This window comes from Atractosteus spatula, chromosome 3 (assembly GCF_055471065.1).
Source record: "Atractosteus spatula isolate fAtrSpa1 chromosome 3, fAtrSpa1.hap1, whole genome shotgun sequence".
NCBI classification, from domain to species: Eukaryota; Metazoa; Chordata; class Actinopteri; order Semionotiformes; family Lepisosteidae; genus Atractosteus; species Atractosteus spatula.
The window spans coordinates 36,083,209-36,102,971 of NC_142708.1; the positions used below are offsets into that span (position 1 = coordinate 36,083,209).

General features: G+C 36.3%; 1 protein-coding gene across 1 annotated transcript in view; it reads right to left on the bottom strand.

The window, feature by feature from the left end:
• Nucleotides 1-18,960, bottom strand: part of LOC148837763 (ADP-ribosylation factor-like protein 15) — a 220,316-nt gene extending 201,356 nt beyond the window's left edge. The window contains exon 1 of the mRNA XM_088911295.1: nt 18,611-18,960. Within this exon, the coding sequence (XP_088767421.1) occupies nt 18,611-18,622 (12 nt within the window). The 5' untranslated portion in view covers nt 18,623-18,960. The remainder of the gene's footprint in view (nt 1-18,610) is intronic.
• Between the last annotated feature and the right edge of the window lie 803 nt (nt 18,961-19,763).

A 19,763-nucleotide genomic window follows, 5' to 3' on the forward strand; every position in this document is an offset into this window, starting at 1 on the left:
AACCTTACAGAATGATTATCTCTTACAAAAGAATAACGTATAAACTGAAAGAAGCAAGACCTATTACCTTTAATCTATCCCCAATATATTTTATAAAGTGAACTCATTTAATACCACTGTTCCTTATTTTTACACATTCTTCAAGTGTTTCACCTGTAGTTTTATACCAGCAGAAGGGACTCCCTGGTTGTGTTTTTAATAGATTGTTCTTGTCTTAAAAAAGTTTTAATATTAAGACATCTAGGTTTTATCGAGGCCTTGTTTACTGATGTTATCTAGCCAAGTTTCCTCGAATGCAGCAAGGGACATTTTCTCCATTCTCTGACTGGCTAGGTACTGTAGGTTTCAACGTTACTTATTGGACTGTGGGGGTGTTCATGATTGCATACAGTAGTTTACAGATGAAACTAAAAGAAAGAAATAAAATTGCATTAAATCATATCAATTAAAATAGAATCAAAACAAATTCTAGAACTTCTTATTGTATTTTGTTTTTCTTGCACTTTTCGCTTTTTGGCCTGTATCCATTCTACCATCCTTTCATCTAAAATATGGACATTTCACCTGCAACTCGGGAAGAAAAAAAAAGTCATACTACAGAAACCTTTCCATTTTTTTAATGAAAGAAATTACCTTGTTCTGAGAAATCCATGACAATTTTCTGAGAATACATTATTATTATAAGTCTAATAAGGGCTTTTTAGCATGTAGAGACATTTTTATTTCTTTATTATGAGGTGCTGCTCCAGTTGTTTTACCTAGTGGTAGTTTGGATATTTTCATACTAATGCGATATACAAATTACTAAACATAACCCAAAAATTAAAATACTAATAATTCATCTCCACTTGATTTTGATCATCGTATCAGATAAAATGAGAAATTGATTTTTTCAATAACTAATACCATTACTACTCTTCTTACAGTGATATGTGATCTTAATGAAGATGATAAATGTTGCAAAGAAAAAAAGATGGTATGTACTTTGACACAGAAAAGCACAGAACCATTCATATGTTTCCACTGAAAATTCCACAAAAGGATCAAATGACCTTAATGTTTCCTTGTGCCATGCCATTTCGTTTGTTGCTCTAGGAGTGTGGCTTCATTCCATGGGCATAGTACCTGCTATAACAGCAATTCCAATATACATTAGTACACGTTGTAGTACTGTATACTTTTACACTTTTTTATTCCTGAACCCAGAAGAGTATTATTTCTCTTCCAAGCATGTCTAGTGTCGTAGCCTTAGTTGCCATGTGCATGGCTACAAGCCAGTGATCTCCCAGCTGTTTCTGTCAGGAGATACCCAGCTTCCCAAGACAGTCAAAACAAGCAGGCAGTTTTAAGGTGGGCCAGCTCTTGCTAAATAGAAACATGAGAAAAAGAAGCTGATGCCATTAGCCAGCTCTGTATGATCCACTGTTATACTAAGGATGTACTTGGCACCTCAAGCCTCCATTGTTTCGCTCTATGGGATAAATACTGTTCTCTTGTTCAAAGACACATTTGTAAGCAAAATCCTTTAGGTCTGAAGAATTGTTTTAACATTGTTAACATTTCACTGTGTTAAACATTGGTATTTAAATGAAACCTCATAGAATTTATACTGATATCTAGATCTAATCCCGCCGCCGAAGAAAAACACAGTGACACGCCTTAATGACTATCACCCAGTGGCACTAACTCCTGTTATCATGAAGTGCTTCAAGAGGCTGGTCATGAAGCACATTAAGGACACCATTCCAGACACACTGGACCCGTACCAATTTGCCTACCAGCCCAACAGATCCACAGATGACGCAATCTCCATTGCCATACACACTGCCCTATCCCATCTGGATAAAAAGAACACATAAGCAAGACTACTATTCAAAAACAAGCTCAGCTTTTAACACCATCATTACAGATAAATTAGTCAAGAAACCCAGTGCACTGAGTCTTGACACCACCCTCTGCAACTGGATTCTGGACAGGCAGACCCCAGGCTGTCAGGCTTGGAAACCATACCTCCGGCACACTAACTCTGAAAACTGGGGTCCCCCAGGGTTGTGTGCTTAGTTCAGTGCTTTATTCCCTGTACACCCACGACTGTAAGGCCAAACATAACACCAACTCTATCATCATGTTTGCCGATGACACCACAGTTGTAGGTCTGATCGAAGACAATGATGAGAGGGCCTACAGGGAGGAAGTCAATCTCCTTACAACATGGTGTGAAGACATTACCTCACCCTCAACATCAGCAAAACCAAGGAGCTGATCGTTGATTTCAGAAAACTACATAACGGTCATGCCCCTATCCACATCAACAGGAATAAAGTGGAAAGTGTCAGTAACTTCAAATTCCTTGGCGTCCATATCACCGAGGAACTCACATGGTCTCTCAACACCACCTGTCTGATTAAGAAAGTGCAACAGCACCTGTACTTCCTAAGACAGTTGAAGAAGGCTACGATTTCTCCCCAGAGCCTAACTTTTACATATGCACTACAGAAAGCACACTGACAGGTTGCATCACAGTGTGGTATGGCAACTGCAGTGCTGCTGACCGCAAAGCTCTACAGCGGGTGGTGAAAACTGCCCAGTCCATCACTGGGGTTGCTCTCCCTTCCATCCAGGACATTTATGACAGACAGTACTTGAGGAAAGCTCTAAGCATCATCAAAGACCCCACATACCCCAGCTACAGACTGTTTGACCCTCTACCATCTGGAAAAAGGAGCATTTGGGCCCAGACTACCAGACTCAGAGACAGTTTTTACCCCTGCACTATCGAACTATTAAACTCCCAGCATCATTCACATATGATCTGAACCCTTACAGTGACCTCTCTCTTTATCAAAACTCAAACACACATTGAAATCTACCCCTACCTCACATGTCAAGAAGTTCACTCCCCATAATTTTATTTACTTTATTTCATTCTCTTGATGTATGATTTTGTACAACTGATGTTGTTTTGCACGTTACCTGTTACCTGTTGTTGTTTTTGCACATTGCCTGTTGTTGTTTTTGCACATTGCCTGTTGTCTCTGTCTTTCTTTTCTTATACAATTGTATTGTTTTTTTGTACTACTTACCATCTGAGAGCTAGCTAAATAGCATTTCATTATACCATAGAGTACCTGTGTATGAGTATAATGACAATAAACTTGAACTTGAACTTGAACAGCTAAATGTACAGTCAAATAAATAAGTCATCCTTAAAAATGTGCAAATAAAACTGTCCAAAAGCTGGAGTATCTTCTTAATATTATTACTTTATTTTATAAAAATGCAGATGTTAGCTACAGTAAATCACATTCTGATTTGGATATATTGTATATTTGTGGTCTCATTAGTTGACTGTTCAGCAATGAAAGAGAACATTTTGAATATTTAACTCTCTAATATTTGGAATGGCAAAAAAAACACAGGGATATTTTTAACACATTTCACCCTCCAGTAACCAAGACAAACATTTACCTTTACGTCTTGGCTACAGCATCCGAGAGCTTCAAGTGTTCTGCAACAGTACTTGAAATCATCATAATCGTACAATGAGTTCTGAGCTTAATTTAGACCTTATACTGTAGCCCATGTTTTCTCTCAGATATTGAAAAGCAATCCCCATGCTGGTACCAATGAAAAGTTTAACTTTTCTAAAAATGCATTTCTCATGTGACACTTGAAAAGACTTTATGGTTACCACCTTGTACTCCCACAAATCCCATATTACACTTTTCCCCTACTTTAACTGTAGACTTGCAAAATCTGATATCTTGTTTATTTTCAGTTTTTTTAGCAGGACCTGGCAAAGAAAAAAAACACTCATCCAGCCATTTCACAGCCATTCAAAACCAACAAAAAAAAGATTTGTAGAGAATGCAGTATCCTGCTTAGTACAGCCACTTAATTTTGCTGAGCAGATGGCTAATGATCACATCCTCTTCAAATCCTATTGAACATTTCACAAAGCAGATCTCAAGCTTGTCAAAGGTTTGTTACAGCACCTTGCCTTTTTTCTATCCGTCTTTCATATTTCATTAATCAAAAACTTGCCATTTACTTTAAAATGGTATGTTTTTTATTTTTATTTCAAAAGACCAGTTGTTACATGTTACACCTTCCTACAAGTCAATCAGATACCAAAAAAAGCTATTACAGTCAACTCAATTGGTAATAAGTTTAGGATATCTGAATATTTTTCTGTTGGGTTAATTTGTTTTCAGAGCATAGTAACTCGTCACAAGATCTACTGTGAAACTGTCCAATAGTTGCTTAACTGTCTTGTTTTCGTGTATTCAATCCCTTTTATCGTCTATTAAATATTCTGCATCTAGAAGGGTCTCCACAAGCATCTTGAAATTGTATTTTATCTGGCCATGAACTCCAGTAAAATGTTATATTGCCAGAACTAAAATAATAAAAATACACTATTCACAAACAGCCATTGCTATCATGAAGGTACCATAATATCAATATATTAAAATAAATATGTGACACAGTTCTACCACACAACTTATGCATGATTTTATCAGACAATTTGTGTTGAAGCTTCATTTTGTAAGGTGGATATTTTATATCATTAAAGATTTTTGATATCTATAAAGATTTTGCAAAAGTAGAAAAGTGACACTTCATACCATTAAAATAAGATACACATTTGGACTAAAATATGTGACATTTCTATTCACGGTACTTGCAATAGTAAGCTATGGAAAGTCTGTTAAGATGCCTTGAAACCATGCTATTAATACTAATTTCTTTCAATAATTATTAAATAAAGTCCTGCATTTCCAATTACTTTGAAATTTTCAAAAGGGTTCAAAAAGCATTTCATGTCACTTTCTTATTCTTGTTCTTATTATTATTCTTATTATTTCTTATGCTAAGCAAGTGTGTTACAAACTTTTGCAGGGTTACTGCAAATCTCCAGCTCAACTAAAATAATCTATTTTTAGCTCGAAAAGACTTTCCTGAGAAAAAGCATATTTGATAATGTCTATTTTGTGTTTAATTTCTGATTAAATTTCAACCAATGGCTGCATTTCCTTGCATAACTTAAATTTGCCTTGTAATATTAATGTTGTATTGCAAATTACAAAGCTAGTGCCATTTAGACAGCTGTAAAGGTTAGAGACATGACTTCAGGCCATTTTTTCTTCAGTCAAATATAAAGCACTTGCAAAAAATGGGAATGGGAATAATTTAAATAAAAAATATACTGGGCAACATAATAGTATAGTCTAAATTACTAACCTCAGGTTTACACAAAAAATGACATCTGTTGTTCTCAATCCTGATTCAGACACTTGTTTTAATGCCTCATATAACTCTGTTGTCTAGGTCACTATGGGACAGATGTTGATTCTGAAACTTAGCTAAAAAATCATGTCTAAATTTTCTCTAAATAAGTCTCAATGCTTAAGTATCAGCAGATCACAGTGTAATGTGGAGTGATGCTTTTAAAGACTCAAAAATCTCAAGGAGATGGAAAAACAAGTTTTGCTCAAGAGATTGTAGATCCTAAGAAGACAAACCACTAAATTTCAAGAATTTTCTCGCAAGCAAAAACTGAATTTCTGCTGTTGCCACGTAGCTGCTTTAATTAAGCTATTTGTTTTGAAATTCCATTTGTTTTGCCAGGTTTATTCTCCATTTGTTTCTCCTCTTGGTAATGAATATCAAATTCATTCAAAGGATATTACCAGCTTTTATTTACTGTAAGTGCATGCACAGTATGTTGTATTTACAGTATCTTCCCAATTGTGTTGTCAAATAAAAAGACAAAAACGTTGCAAAAAAAGTGGTAACATTTTGGTTACTGTGTACTATTTCTTAATGTATTTAAGTTGTTCCATATTTCCAGAAAAGGTGCATGCAGATACACAAATATAACAAGTCTCAGTTATGACTTTTTACTACTCTTTCTTACTCTTATACAAGTGCACTCTGTATAAACCATAATACATAGAGTTCTCGTGTATGCACAGCATTCACTGAATATTAATGAGTCCCAGAAAAGCCCACATGTGTAATTTCTGAAGTAAAAAAAGCACAGGTTATATTTCACTGAGCAAATGGTCTACCCTTGCCCTACAGTAATTACAGCAGGAATTTGCTGCACACAGCAGGAAAGGTGGAAAATGACATATTCAATAGTGTAACTTAAATGAGGTTGAGCCTGCTGTGTGTCTCAATTAATACAAAACTTTTGCTGTTTTTCACAACATGAGGTTAGTTTTCCATTAATAAACTGGCTGTTTTTTTCTGATTCCAAGCAGCTCTGAAGCTGACACCAGAAAAATATATATTACTTAAATCACTCTTTAAGAGTAGATCTACAAATCTTCGCAATTTCTAGTATTGTGACATTATAATATCATAGTTGCTGCCCACTTCCTGCCACTGTTTTTACATAAATGTTTCATATCACTCTCCACTACCCTGTCACAGTCACTGTCAAAGAATCCCTGCTTTTATCAAATTCATTCAAACTTTTACGCCATGAGGGAATGCTAGATACTAGTATTGCTAGTCAAATTAGATGTGCAATATATCTGACACAAAACACAAAGCACAGTGCATGGATGGAAAACAGAATCTTTTCACAAAACCAATCTGGTCATTTTCATATAGAATCCTGTGGGCGACTTTGACTTTTCATGAACTTATATTTCTGTGAAAAACAGCACATCCTTCCTCACCCACAAAGTCTAGAGGCAAATCTCTTCAATCTGACAAAGTGTGAAAAAATGTACATCCAAAACCAAAATAATTTTAAAGTCTTCATTTTACACACAAAATGAATTATGGGAGGTTAGTAATATCTATGTCTACGTGTTCAACACTAGCATACAGAGATAAAATATTCCCTTTTAAGTAGACGAAAAGTAAATACATTTTTGCAAGGTATCAGGCTCATTAAATATTTTTTCTTCATTTCTAATGGATAAATACTAAAAACCCTATATAGCAAATAAGAATCCTGTATCTACATAGTTTATGTCAGTATTGTTCTTATCATCCTCTTTATAATTTTTAATTTTTAATACATTCAAACTGTTATTCCTTAGCAGTCAATCAACATGGTCTACATTTTGGCTATAATTCTTTTGGTTATATGCCATCTACATGCTTCAGATATTTGTAAGGCTCAAATGTGGTAAACACATATTTGAAGTTTTAATTGGCTATTGCGTTTTTCTTAATGCAGCTGCAATTTCTCTGCTGAAGCCTGTTGCAGATTACTATAAATTTTACACTGGCATTTTGGAAGGCCTCTTACCAGTAAACTATGATCCCTATAAACATAAAAAGCTAATAATACATTAGCCATTTTAAAGCATTTGATATTGGATAAGGTTGTATTTAGATGGCTAGCAAACTCTGGAGACTTTATTGGCAATGCACTGCACTATATTATATAAAAAGGACTTAGAGAACTGTAATTTATTAACATCAATTCTTTTCCAATATTCTCTGGAAATGTCAGTTTTCTTCAAATGCTTCCAATAGTAAAAAAAGGTTTAACTAATGAACTGAAGTGATCGTAGCCAGCAATTTCTAATCTAGCAAGGCTTGACGGATTATGTTTGTTAATCAAAGGCCCCAACCTAGGAGATCACGAGTCTCAACACCGTAACGAGATCGTCACGTCACACAGGAGTGTCTAGTCTACAAAACTTTGCTTTCTTGCAAGATGATAATGTGAATTAAGCCATGGTTGCCCTGTTTGCCACTGAACATTTGGGGAGTGACCTCGGTACAACTTGTAGCATCTAGCCGTCAAATACCTGTGAACAGACATATATTTGTCCAGTTACTATGAGACTAATGGGACAGAATTACACAGGACAGCATCTGTAAACTGGTGTAAAACTTGTCATAGATATACAGCTTCTATTGCTTCCAACAGTTGTCACACATACTACTAGCTTGTGACTAAAACAGTGGATCCCCTACTGATGACAAATGATAATCAGTATAAGGTCTTTACCAATGTCATGTCTGTTTAATAAAACTACACCTGTTACAAAAGATTGACACTTTCCTGATTACGTTGTAGTTTGCAGTATTAAGTGATTTATTTATATTCAGGATATTATTGTTAAAAACACGGTATAGTGTGTTAAAAACCAAGCATTCATTTTGTATATGAATTAAACACGGACCAACATTTAAATGACTATTAAACTAACACCCTGACCCCAATTACAATATTTTTCAATACAACCATATGCAGCGGGAATGACATTATTCAACAGCAGGAAGTCAATCAGTATATGATTTTAAAAAATCACTTCCAGGCCAAGAATAATTGCACTGGTAATTAGAACCTTGTTATTTAACAACTAAGTATTAAAGAGAGGAAATCTAGTAGAAATCCTTATTGAAGAACGCTCAGATTTAGAGACCTTACATTGCAGTTTTGGTTGATAGAGAAGACAGCCATGATCAATACAGAGTCCTCAGGTAAACACTGAAGCCAATGGGACAAGACAGCAGTACTATCACATTCAGTGGCATTATTATTGACCAAACTGCGACTAGAATCCCTGCACTGCCTGTGCAGAATTTCCATAATAAGGCAGTGAGTGCACTCCGTGTGATAAGAAAGGATGTGATGTTAATACCTGGCGAGCCAAAGCTCACTGCCCTTGGTCTTCTCAGAATTTACTCAAGATGTAAACACCTCCTGGGACTGTTCGGACTTCCTCGTGCCAATTCTCCCAGCTGCCTTCCTCCAATTAACAGGTGCTAGATCCATCAAACCCAGGATATTTAAACCCTGCTCTGCCACTAAGCCGGTGCTCTGACTTTAAGATATCTTCCAACCTTGATAGCATTACTAACCTGTGTGTCAGAAGGACATGCGGCCTGAATTCTGCCCGAGAGATTCTATGCCTGTCTCAAATACGTTCTGCCTGTCTGTGTCCCGTTGCTTTCAACCAAGCACTGGACTCGTGGCACTTTTCTGCACCTTCTGCCTGCAGCCTGCAAGTTGGGGCAGCCACCCTGCCTCTATCAGCCTTGATAGCTCCTAGTCAGGTCAGTCTCCAAGCCTGCACTGTACTCAAGCCACTGGATTCTCAGCCTGTCAGTGAGGCACACCTTTTCTCAACTGTCATAACATGTGAGGCATAACTTCTCAACAGACAAAAAGAATATTAAACTACAAAGAAACGTACAAAATTATAATAAAACCTTCACCAAACAATATGGCAAACAGTCATCTAGAACAGGACCCAGATGTTCTGAAGTTTTTGCTGATGGGTTTGTAGTACATGTAAAACATTTACTCTGCCCTTGCACCAATTTTTGTTGGTGAAAATAATTGTCAAAAACTGGTTTATCACAACAATTAATTAACATTTTTAGGAAAGCCCTTTAAACATTGTATGATTGAGAGGTCACTGGTGACTCAAGGAAGTTCATTTTTCCAGCAGTTAATGTGCTGTTCTTTTAAACTTACACCACCTTTTCCACAGATATAAATATACAGTACAAATCCCATTAAAGGGGAACTGCAGCACTATTTAATATATCAGGGTTAGAAAAAATCAGCATTAATGAGTGCATTTCAAACCTGCAATGAAACTAAAATGTAGACAGTAACGTGGAAAACCTCCACATCAGTAAAACCTACAACTAACATCACAAAATAGATTACATTTCAAGGTATGTGCAGTGCCATGTCCTGCAATTCAGAAAGAGGCAAAAAAAAACATCCGGTGACATGATGTGGCTCTGTTAAGAAGTAACAGTAACTCTGTAAAGAAGCAGGCTTGTGAATACTTTTAATCAAATAGAAATATTGCTCTTGAATTTGAGACGGTTTTGCCAACAACTAGTACAGTACTTACTTGTTAACTCTGCATGCAGATCACATTGGAACATTTCTGTGGTGAGATGTCTGCTGCACAACCTGTACTTTTTAGTGATACATCACATTACATTAGTCATTACAGTGACTAGAGAGCAGGAAGGGCCGCTTCACAATTCTCACAAGCTCTCGCTCTCGCCCTTGGCAAGACCAGTGTTTTGTGACAACATGGCAACCATTCAATAGTTTCACAAAGTTCACATTTTTGAGCTTAATTCAGAATTTGTGAAATTTTGTGATACAGTCACTTAATTTATTTTGTTACTGAGATTTAATAACCTTTCTGAGAAATTGGGACTGCAGTTCGGCTTTAAAGATTAAAGAATTCAATGCACAAGATTTAATACTACGAGCATCTTATTCAATGCAAAATAACTTTTTGTGTTAATTTTAAGTACTGATAGAAGAACATCAGGGCATCTAAATGAACAATACCCTCATTTCCACATCACTCACAAGCAACTTTGCCAACATGCAGTACTGTCCCTAAAAGGCTGCATTTGAACTAAAGGAAGTATGGGCTAAATAATGACCTTCTAAAGACTCCCTTAAGACAGCTTTGTCTCCAGTACTAAAACCTATGAGCTTCTACCCAGAGTGAGAACACAAAAACAAATTTCTACCCAGTTATGGGCAGGATTCTTTTACTGAGGAAAATAATTTCTTCCCCATTATGCATTGAGATATTGTTCTGATAACATTACACAAACAACCGAGAGCTTGGAACCGGAAATCTGGTTCTTAAGGCCATTAAATTAACATGTATTAAAACAATGACATTCTTCTTTCCTAAAGGATGCTACTTCACCAATCAGATCCTCTCTGATTTTTGTTATTTCTAAAATGTCAGCCTTAGAGTTGGCTTAGCTATTTACTTTACGATACAAGACTCTACAGACTCAGGTGCAGGCTAACTGCACTCAATATACAGTTTAAATATACTTTTACAATTGCTTCTACTACACAGTAGGTAGGTATATTTAATAATTTTATCTTTCATACAATGTTCCAAAATTTGTTTTTTTTCATTATTTAAGTAGGTACAGTGGCTGAGTCAGCATGCGTAGGCTGCAAATGAAAGGTTTATTCCATGCTGAAAAGAGAAGAAAAGAAACGGTGTTTTCGACTGTAGAACCTTCTTCAGCTTTCTTCACCTGAAGAAGGCTCCACAGCCAAACATTGTGCTTCTTTTCTTATCTTTTCAGCATGGAATAAACCTTTATTTGTTCCTTTTTTTCATTATTGCCTTAAATGACATGAACTAAAGTAATCCGACTACAAACACCAGAAATCTAAAATGATCGAATCACTAATTTAAATAATGACACATCAATAAAAATAATAACTGGTTGTCCATCACCATAAGCAGCTTAAAAATATAAATTCATTTAATCAGAGAGTGAAAATTGACACTCTAGGAATATGCAAGTTTCAATAATACTAACACTGTAAATAAAGTGTTAATACATCAGTACCATTCCACCTACTGCTGCAATACTAAAAGAAAATATTCCCACTGCAATTGAAGGTGCAAACAGTTACTCTTTCCACACCAATGGCAATTTCCTATTCCCTATATATTAATAAAACCTTTGCTCTAAAATGCTTTAAGCAGACAGTGAAATTCCACATAAAATGGGAAGACCTCTGGCCTTTGAATCGTTGTAATCTACTGCATAAAAAAACAAAAGACACTTCAGGCCCATATTTCCAACACAAATGGAAAAAAATGATAAGTATCCCGATTAATTAGCCAAGCCCTAGAGTATAAAACACACAGATAATTAAGGAAACCCCATTCCCTGAAACAACAAGATCTGTGTGACATAACCATTGAATGACACACATCCCAGGTGTGGGGACAAATATTCCATTACTTTTTCCTAAAACCAGCAATAAAATGAGCTACAAAAATAACATAAACATAATATAGGACATAAAGATTAAAGATGTTTGTATTTGCTTGAAAATATGAATGAATGCCAAACACCAGAGTGTCAAAATCCCAAACTTTTTACAAGTTTTAACTGATACCCTGCCTTCTTAAAAAACAGCTTGATGAGATCATTTGATCAATTACTGTAGCTACAGTACTACCAAATTAACTAGACAGGCTAAATGTTTTTTTTTCTTCTTTCTACCTTTTCTTATGTTCTTTACTTACACTTTATCAATAGCATGACCAAATCTGGAGGCAACTGTATTCTACTAGTTACTGTATTTTCAAAATACACTTTTCCTTAAAAGCTGATGAAGGGCAATAAAGATTGCTTGCTGGGATAGGGCCAGCTCCCCGGCAACTGTGCATTGAATAAGTGGCTAGAAATTGTACCAAAAAAAATGAAGAAAATTAAGAATCGTGGAGTGTGATTAGTTATGTGTGAGAATCTTCCTTGAAATAATTAAAGAACCCAAAGTTACAGGAATTAATTTGTCAGAAATACTGTTCCGTTTATTCAACATCTGTATTACACGTACCACTGCTTTGCATTTATTCATTCAGTTTATATCTTCCGATGAGGCTCTTAGAGTGCACAGCAGTATAGCAGAGGTATGTTTTTAAACTGTATGACTACATGCTTCATCAAATATCAAGGGCTAAGATAAAAGCAATTTGCAACTGAAACGCAATGTTGTTATTAAAATCAATCCCAAAAGTCGAAAGGTTTTGCTGTGCTCTTCAGCATACTTGCTGAAGAAATAACCACTAAGAACTACAAATTTTCAGAGAAATTCACAAAGATTTGGGTTAAATATTTTATGTATTTTTCACAAATGTAAATTTCACAAATCATCTCCCAAAATTAGAAATTACTGTTTTCTGGTCTTCTTCTCTTCTCCCTGTTCTATGTTTAAGACCTATTCATTTAAGATATTACATATAGATTATATCATATAAGATATAACATTTTCATTTTGACTATCATCGCCTACTGTTAAGTGGACATAATTGCCCCCCATTAGTACAGGTCTTTAGGTATTTTTTTATAAATATCACAATATTATTTCATGTGTTTAAGACTAAAAAATTCTTGAGAGGGGTTTCTTTGGAGCTGCTTGATTTCAGACAGAAAATACATTTTCCTTCATATTTCAGTGGGAATCAATAACAGTACAAATAGCAGCCCTCCTGATTCCAAATGGCTCAAGGTTGAGCTCTATGATTCAGGCACCGTGTGTTTTAACCTGGGTCATGTCACTAGATGAGTGTAAATAAGGTTTCCCAAGCAGTAGCTAACTGGCTAAGCCTGGTTTAGGGTAGGGCATGATAAGCCAGCTGGGACTCTCTGGGCTCTCAGAGACCAATGTGGACACTGGGTTGCTTGCAGGAATGCAGTGCATTTGCTGAGGGGCTCACCTCTCCTCTGAAGGGAACTGAACATACTGTAAAAGGGTGTGTTGCCTGTGATGTATTAACAGTCGATTGACTTGACTGTTAATACATCACAAGTGGCCACGTCAGAGGAGTCTGCCTACACTTCCTTATTTTCTCTCGTGTGTGGTAAGTATATAACAATAGATAACTGGCAATTCTAAAATGGATATAAAAAGAATAAATCTCCATAATGGGCGTTATGGAAACCAGGTACCTAAAGCATTTTTAATATAAACTGTGTGATGGCTGCCTTATGGGGTTGGCATCCATCTATAATAACTGAGCTTGGCTGTTTCACTGGGAAACAATCATTGAATTTCATATTGGGCTATATTCTAAAGTATACACTTGCACAGCTCCCCCGGAAGCACTTTTTTACATAGAACATAAAGCACTCACAAATGTCTGGCTACAGCACAAAATAACATGCTCCATGTTTAGCCTTTATAATTCAACACTGACTTATTTGTTGATGTAGGGTGTTAAGCTTGCGCCAATCAGAGCACTTAGCATTGTGGCCAAAAATGGTCCATTTTGGTCACATCAGACTGTAGTCCTCTTCCACTTGGCCTCTGAGTCGCCCACATGCCTCCTGACAAACTGTAGTCGAGACTGAATGTGAGTTTTTTCCAGCAATGGCTTTCATTCTGCTACTCTCCCATGAAGCCCAGATTTGTGAAGCAATTGTTGTTGTATGCACAGTTTCTCCCATTTTATCCGCGGAAGAATAAAACTGGTGGCCTCCCGGTGGCCTCCCTGACTAATGCTCTTCTTGCACCTTAATTACACACAGATGGACTCCATTCAACTAACTATGTGACTTCTAAAGACAACTGGTTGCCTTTTTAGGTATGCAATAGGAAAGGGGGTGAATACATATGCAATCAGTTATTTTCCATTTTATATTTATAATTAATTTAGGTGGATCTGGAGAAGACAGCACAGTGGGGCAGTGGTCAGCATTGCTGCCTCGCAGTGCTGGGGTAATTCTAGACATTAGGTGCTATCTGCATGCTGTATGTGTGTTCCCTCCGTCCTTGCGTGGGTTTCCTCCAGGTTCTCTACAGGCATACCAGTAGGTTAACTGGCTTCTGGGAAAATGTACCCTGAGGTGTGTGTGTCTATGTGTGCTTGCTGAGATTGGCTCCAGCTCCCTCATGGGCCTGAACTGGATGAAGCAGTTAGAAAAAAGATGCATGGATCTGCAGAAGTTTGTTTTCACTTTGACATTATATAGAGTTTTGTGTTGACAAATGGCAAAAAATCCCAAACAAACACATTACAGTAACACAAACTGTGAAAAAGTCCAAGGGGTAGAATCATTTTGACTAAGCTAGGTATGTTAAAACTACACACTAAATAAAAAATATAATTGGTAACTTTGCTTGACCGTGAAATAACACAGATGATTAATTTGCTTTGCTTACCTCAGGCTCAAAATACTTGTTATCATTAGCCAACAAGTTTTTATTACCATTTCCAACAGTGAAAAGGACAACCTTGCTGAAAAGCTTATCAAGGGAAACTTTGTGTCGTGGTTATCTATTAAAAAGCTTTGAATTCAGCACTGGAAACACCTACCCAAAGAACTTTAATAGACACTGCCCAAGTCAGAGCAACCTGTCCTTCTGCTTAGCAAAAACTGGTCTTCACAACTTCCCCATGGCACCATCTTCAGGGTAACACAATTATTGCCAAGGTAAGTCACGTCCACCTGATAGATTTAGAGTCATGTTTTGAACAATGCTGTTATATATTAAATCTATTCCACTGACAGTCTTGTCACTGTACTATATACAGTACTCACTCCTACAGTCCATTGAAAGAGAAGAGAAAGGTATAGTGGAGTTTTGCCCCCTAGTTCAATAGAAGCATTTACTTCTTGTCCTATACCCAATTAAAGATCATTTTCATGCAGAATATATTTTCAGTGCATTGGCCTAAGATTTATAGCACTTTCCAAATCTTTCATTTTGTCAGCTGTAACCTTCTTGTACCTATTCTGACTTTGTGCCTACTTATTATGTCCCTCAACATCTGAAGCATGCAGTATTTTTTTTTTCTCTAAACTAAACCATCAGATATTATGCATTGTCAAGAGATTTTGCCTGGAAGAAAGGCTGACTGATCCATAGTAACACTAATATAATCCTTCCCTAATCATTCACTCTATTATTCAGATTAAATCTTTGTTAGTACTGGTAAAATGCTGCTGACTGGGGCTCCATTCACTCTTCAGCTCAAGAACAGCTGCTTATAATTGTACTGATTGCCCTTCATAGATAATCTTAGTGGACCATGCATATGTTCAGTCCATTTAATTAAGATGCAAAGCAAGATATTTTTCAGCCAAAAGCAAAGGCTGTTCAGATTACTACTTCAATTCAAAATTTGCTCTGTTTTTAAGAAAAATTAAGGATTGCAAGTATCAAATCACACAAGATCATACATTCTCAATTTAATTGCTTAGAAACTTTTTAAAAATTATATCCACCAATTCAAATAATTAGTTCTCAAAGCTTGAAATATCCCTCAGGAAATGGCATTTTAAACATTGTCCAGAACACAAGTAGGTCTTAATGGGACAGATTAAATCACAAAGCACATTCTTCCCTCTATTTCATAAACGACAAACTGGCAACAGAGTGTATGTTCTTAGCCACTCAGTGTTGAAATCTGAAGAAGACATGAATGACATTTCATTTCAATACACAGAAAAGATGCAGGGACAGATGAGACAATCTCAAAACATGGGGGTAAAATCAAACCAATATGTTAAAATCAAACCAACAAAAGATGGTGCAGGCCTATGCTTCATGAAGACGAAAACAATTATGATATTTACAAAGAAGATATGAACATATTCTGGGTCAACTAGACTGCTTCAGCAATTTTGGGGGTCACACATTACACACACTTAATTAATAATATGAGATACAATATACAAACTTAAACGTAAACAAACATAAAACATACTGTATGTATAATGCATTTAAATGTGTTCTGACAATTTGACAACACCTACAGGAGACTAAACAGAGAATTCTTCTGGCATCTAATACATCCTGCAAAAAACAGGATAGAGTACAGCTCTGCATCTTAGTAGTTTCTCTTCATAGACTTTTTCTGATTTAAGGGTTAACTTTAAAATCCTAATTATGATGTGCAAATCAATTCACAGTATTATGCTCAGTTCCTTGAAGGAACTCCTCTACCTGCACATACCTACTTGTACTTCCGTTTGTGTATTACTCAATAACGAAATGAAAACAAAAGGGGGAGATCACTGCTACAATCGCCTAAATGTTGCAATGCTATTACTTATCAGATTTAGTATCTATCTTTTCTTGAAGGCAAAGAAAAAAATAAGACTTTTGCAACCTACTTCATACCTGAAATATAATTGCATAATTGCAACATTTTCTTAATGTAGCCTAAGCTATAAACTGAATAAGGGTATGATTTGTCATGTTGACAAAAACAGCTTTACCTCCAATGGATTGAAATCACGGCTATTCAGGGTCCCTCCGGATTGAGTCGCACACCTATACTTCACAGATAGCCAAGAATCCCAACACCCCAAAGGGCTGGGCCTCCTGCCACAGAAGAACTCATGGATGTCACCTCTGTTAACAGGCTAAGTGCCAAATGAGCCCTGTTATGATTCATTGCATTTATATTGCACTTTTCATCCCAAAGTGCAAATAATCATAAAAGACAAGACCCACTCATCCACTACTGCAGTGCAGCAGGCATGCACCAGCAGCTCCATGTCAGTATATAACACTATTATATAGACAAAACTATAATGTTTATTGTCATAAATGTCCGTCTTTGCTAACGCTAACCAACACAGTTTTGCCTACTGGAGAAAAGTCTTCTTGCATATCAAATATATTGAATGTTCACACAGCACAATCACCAAGAGTGCTAGAAAAAAAAAGGATGTAAGGATTTACTGCATCATTTGTAATCAAGAGGAAAATCGCTTTTATGAGACTTTCACGGTGTTAGGTGTGCCCTTCATTACTGTATGTATACTTTTTCCACAAATTGAAAGAGAACCTTGACAGACTAACTGAACAAAGAAAACTTCTTACGGATTTAAAACATGCGCCTTAAGTTTCAGATATCGAGCCAGAGCTTCAAGTATACAAAACTCATGAAGGAAAGGTACATCAAATCAAGACGTTTCCGAAGGCATTGACCTTCAACTACAAGCTATTCTTGATTTCATTTATCTTCTAACCCACTGCAACACATAATTAAGAAGTATACATGTGCAGTAAACGTACACACCTTTAAATGAAGTGTCGATTTAAAAAATGTTCTGTTGTGCAAAAGAAAACTTCGATTTAAAACAATGTAAACCATATCTAAATCATAGAAGAAAACTGTGCACTAGGGTTCTTGCTTGTTTCATTATGAAGTATTTACATTCGAGATATTGTATTTATAACATTAACAACTCGTTTGAATGTTTTAAGAACAAAATAAATGCTGAGATCCATTCAAAAACAAACCAAAACGTTTGACAGACAACATCTGCCAAAGAGCATTCATAGAGCGATTTTAAACGATAACAGTGAAGAACGGATTTTAATTGTTATTTTTTAACTATTTCACTACATACATATTCTATACTATAAATGCCATTAATAGCTATACTCGAAAAAATCCAAATAAGGTATTGGAAAACCTACTAATGCACCTTACTCTTAGAATGAAGTCCTTTTAAGTTACAAAACAACTTTTGGACCTCATGATTTGCATTATTATTATTCCCCAGTTACGAGTTTTTGCATTCCGTAACACTGTATGTGGTATAAAAACAGAAGAAAAATTAAAAAACTTATCAAGCAACAACACGTAATTTAACATAGCCGACCATGGCGGGATTTAGTCTGCTTTTTCTGGTAACAGCAGACCGATCAACCGCAAGAACAAACACTTCAGCTATACTGGGTAGTGAAATTCACATTAAAAATCCTTTAACTCTGAGTTCACTACTTTCGTGCCAGGGGTTGCAATTTATACCCAACCATGCATAACATAAGCTCCTGGATCTCTAAACGAATCACAGGAGTCGTATCTCTGTTCAGATCTCATGACATCAAAATAGCCCAACCATAAGCATACTTAGCATTCCTATAATTTAGCCCTTAATGGATCTGTCAGCCTGATAAGAAACTAAAACAGACCTCTCTACATTATATGAGCTCATTGATTCTTAATTCGCTTGCTCTGAATTCAAACTCGGCAAACCTCTGGTCTACCATGCTGAAACTAACGCACGACTGCAGCAAGACATTTAAGAGGCAGATCAACATATTTATTTATTAAAGTAAAATTAAATATCATACCAGATAATCCATGTACTGGGTTAGTAGACGTAAATCTTCCAATAAGTCAAGACGTTAAGGTAAAGTTGCTTCTTGTGTATTTGATGTATAACAGATGCATTCAAAGTACTGTATATGGCACAGTGCTTTGTATTCCCCGCCTTTCCACGGTAGAAAATTAATTCAGTATAATTCTCTGTGCTATACAGAGATGGGCTGAAGGGTGGCTTTATAATTGAATTACAGCCTACGCCTCTTGAGGCTAATGTTCTTGCAGAATGAAGCAAGAGCCCCCTTTTTGTCCCACTCCCTACTTTGATCACGAACAAATACACTGTTACAGGAACTGAGTAAGCTCTCTTTGCTTTTGCGTAGGGCAGTCATCTGATCAGACACGTGGTACTATTTTCATTCACCTAGGGGTAACGCCCCTAACAGCTGTGAGGCAGTACAGCATTTGACCATTATCATGTGATAGGGGCCTTTTTAAGCGAGACCCTATGCACAAGACCGTATTTGATACTGTTCAATGTATTTCCTTTCATACTGCTGTATGTGTTTAACGTTTTGTCGGTAAAGTGGAAGTGTTTTGCAGGATTGATGTGTTTAGAACTGACAGTGCAAAGCTTTCTGGTAGGAAGTCTCGTTTCCAAATACCGTCACTGTAAAAAAGATGCAATAGTCTACAGAGGCCAACACTTCCAAATGCGTTACGGTGGAAATAGTGTATTTGGCCTATTTGAAGTCTTATGTAGTCCTGTATTAAATATGTGCTCAATATTCAATATTTTTGTATGTTTAATTTAATTTTTTTTTCATGTAAGATAAACGCAATACATGTTTGATTGCATTTAAACAACGTCTCACGGTTTATCTTACTGGTATTACAAATATTATCCTGTAAGAAATTAAAAACAGGGTGGATTCTGTTCCTGGCCAATAGCCTAAAGACCCTCAAGTAAAGTGAGAATCGGTTCTCCGACATAATGTTCTTCACACCATTCAGCCAGTAAGGGTAAGATAAATATGTAGTGGGATACTTTTGCAATAGCCAGAGTTGAAAAGAGCTGTGCATGGCAATCCCCTAATGAATTGGGATGAAAAGAAAGTCTTAAAAGTAGAGAGGCAAAAAGTTAATTACTCTTTCACTGTGAGTTTATTACTGCAAAAAGAG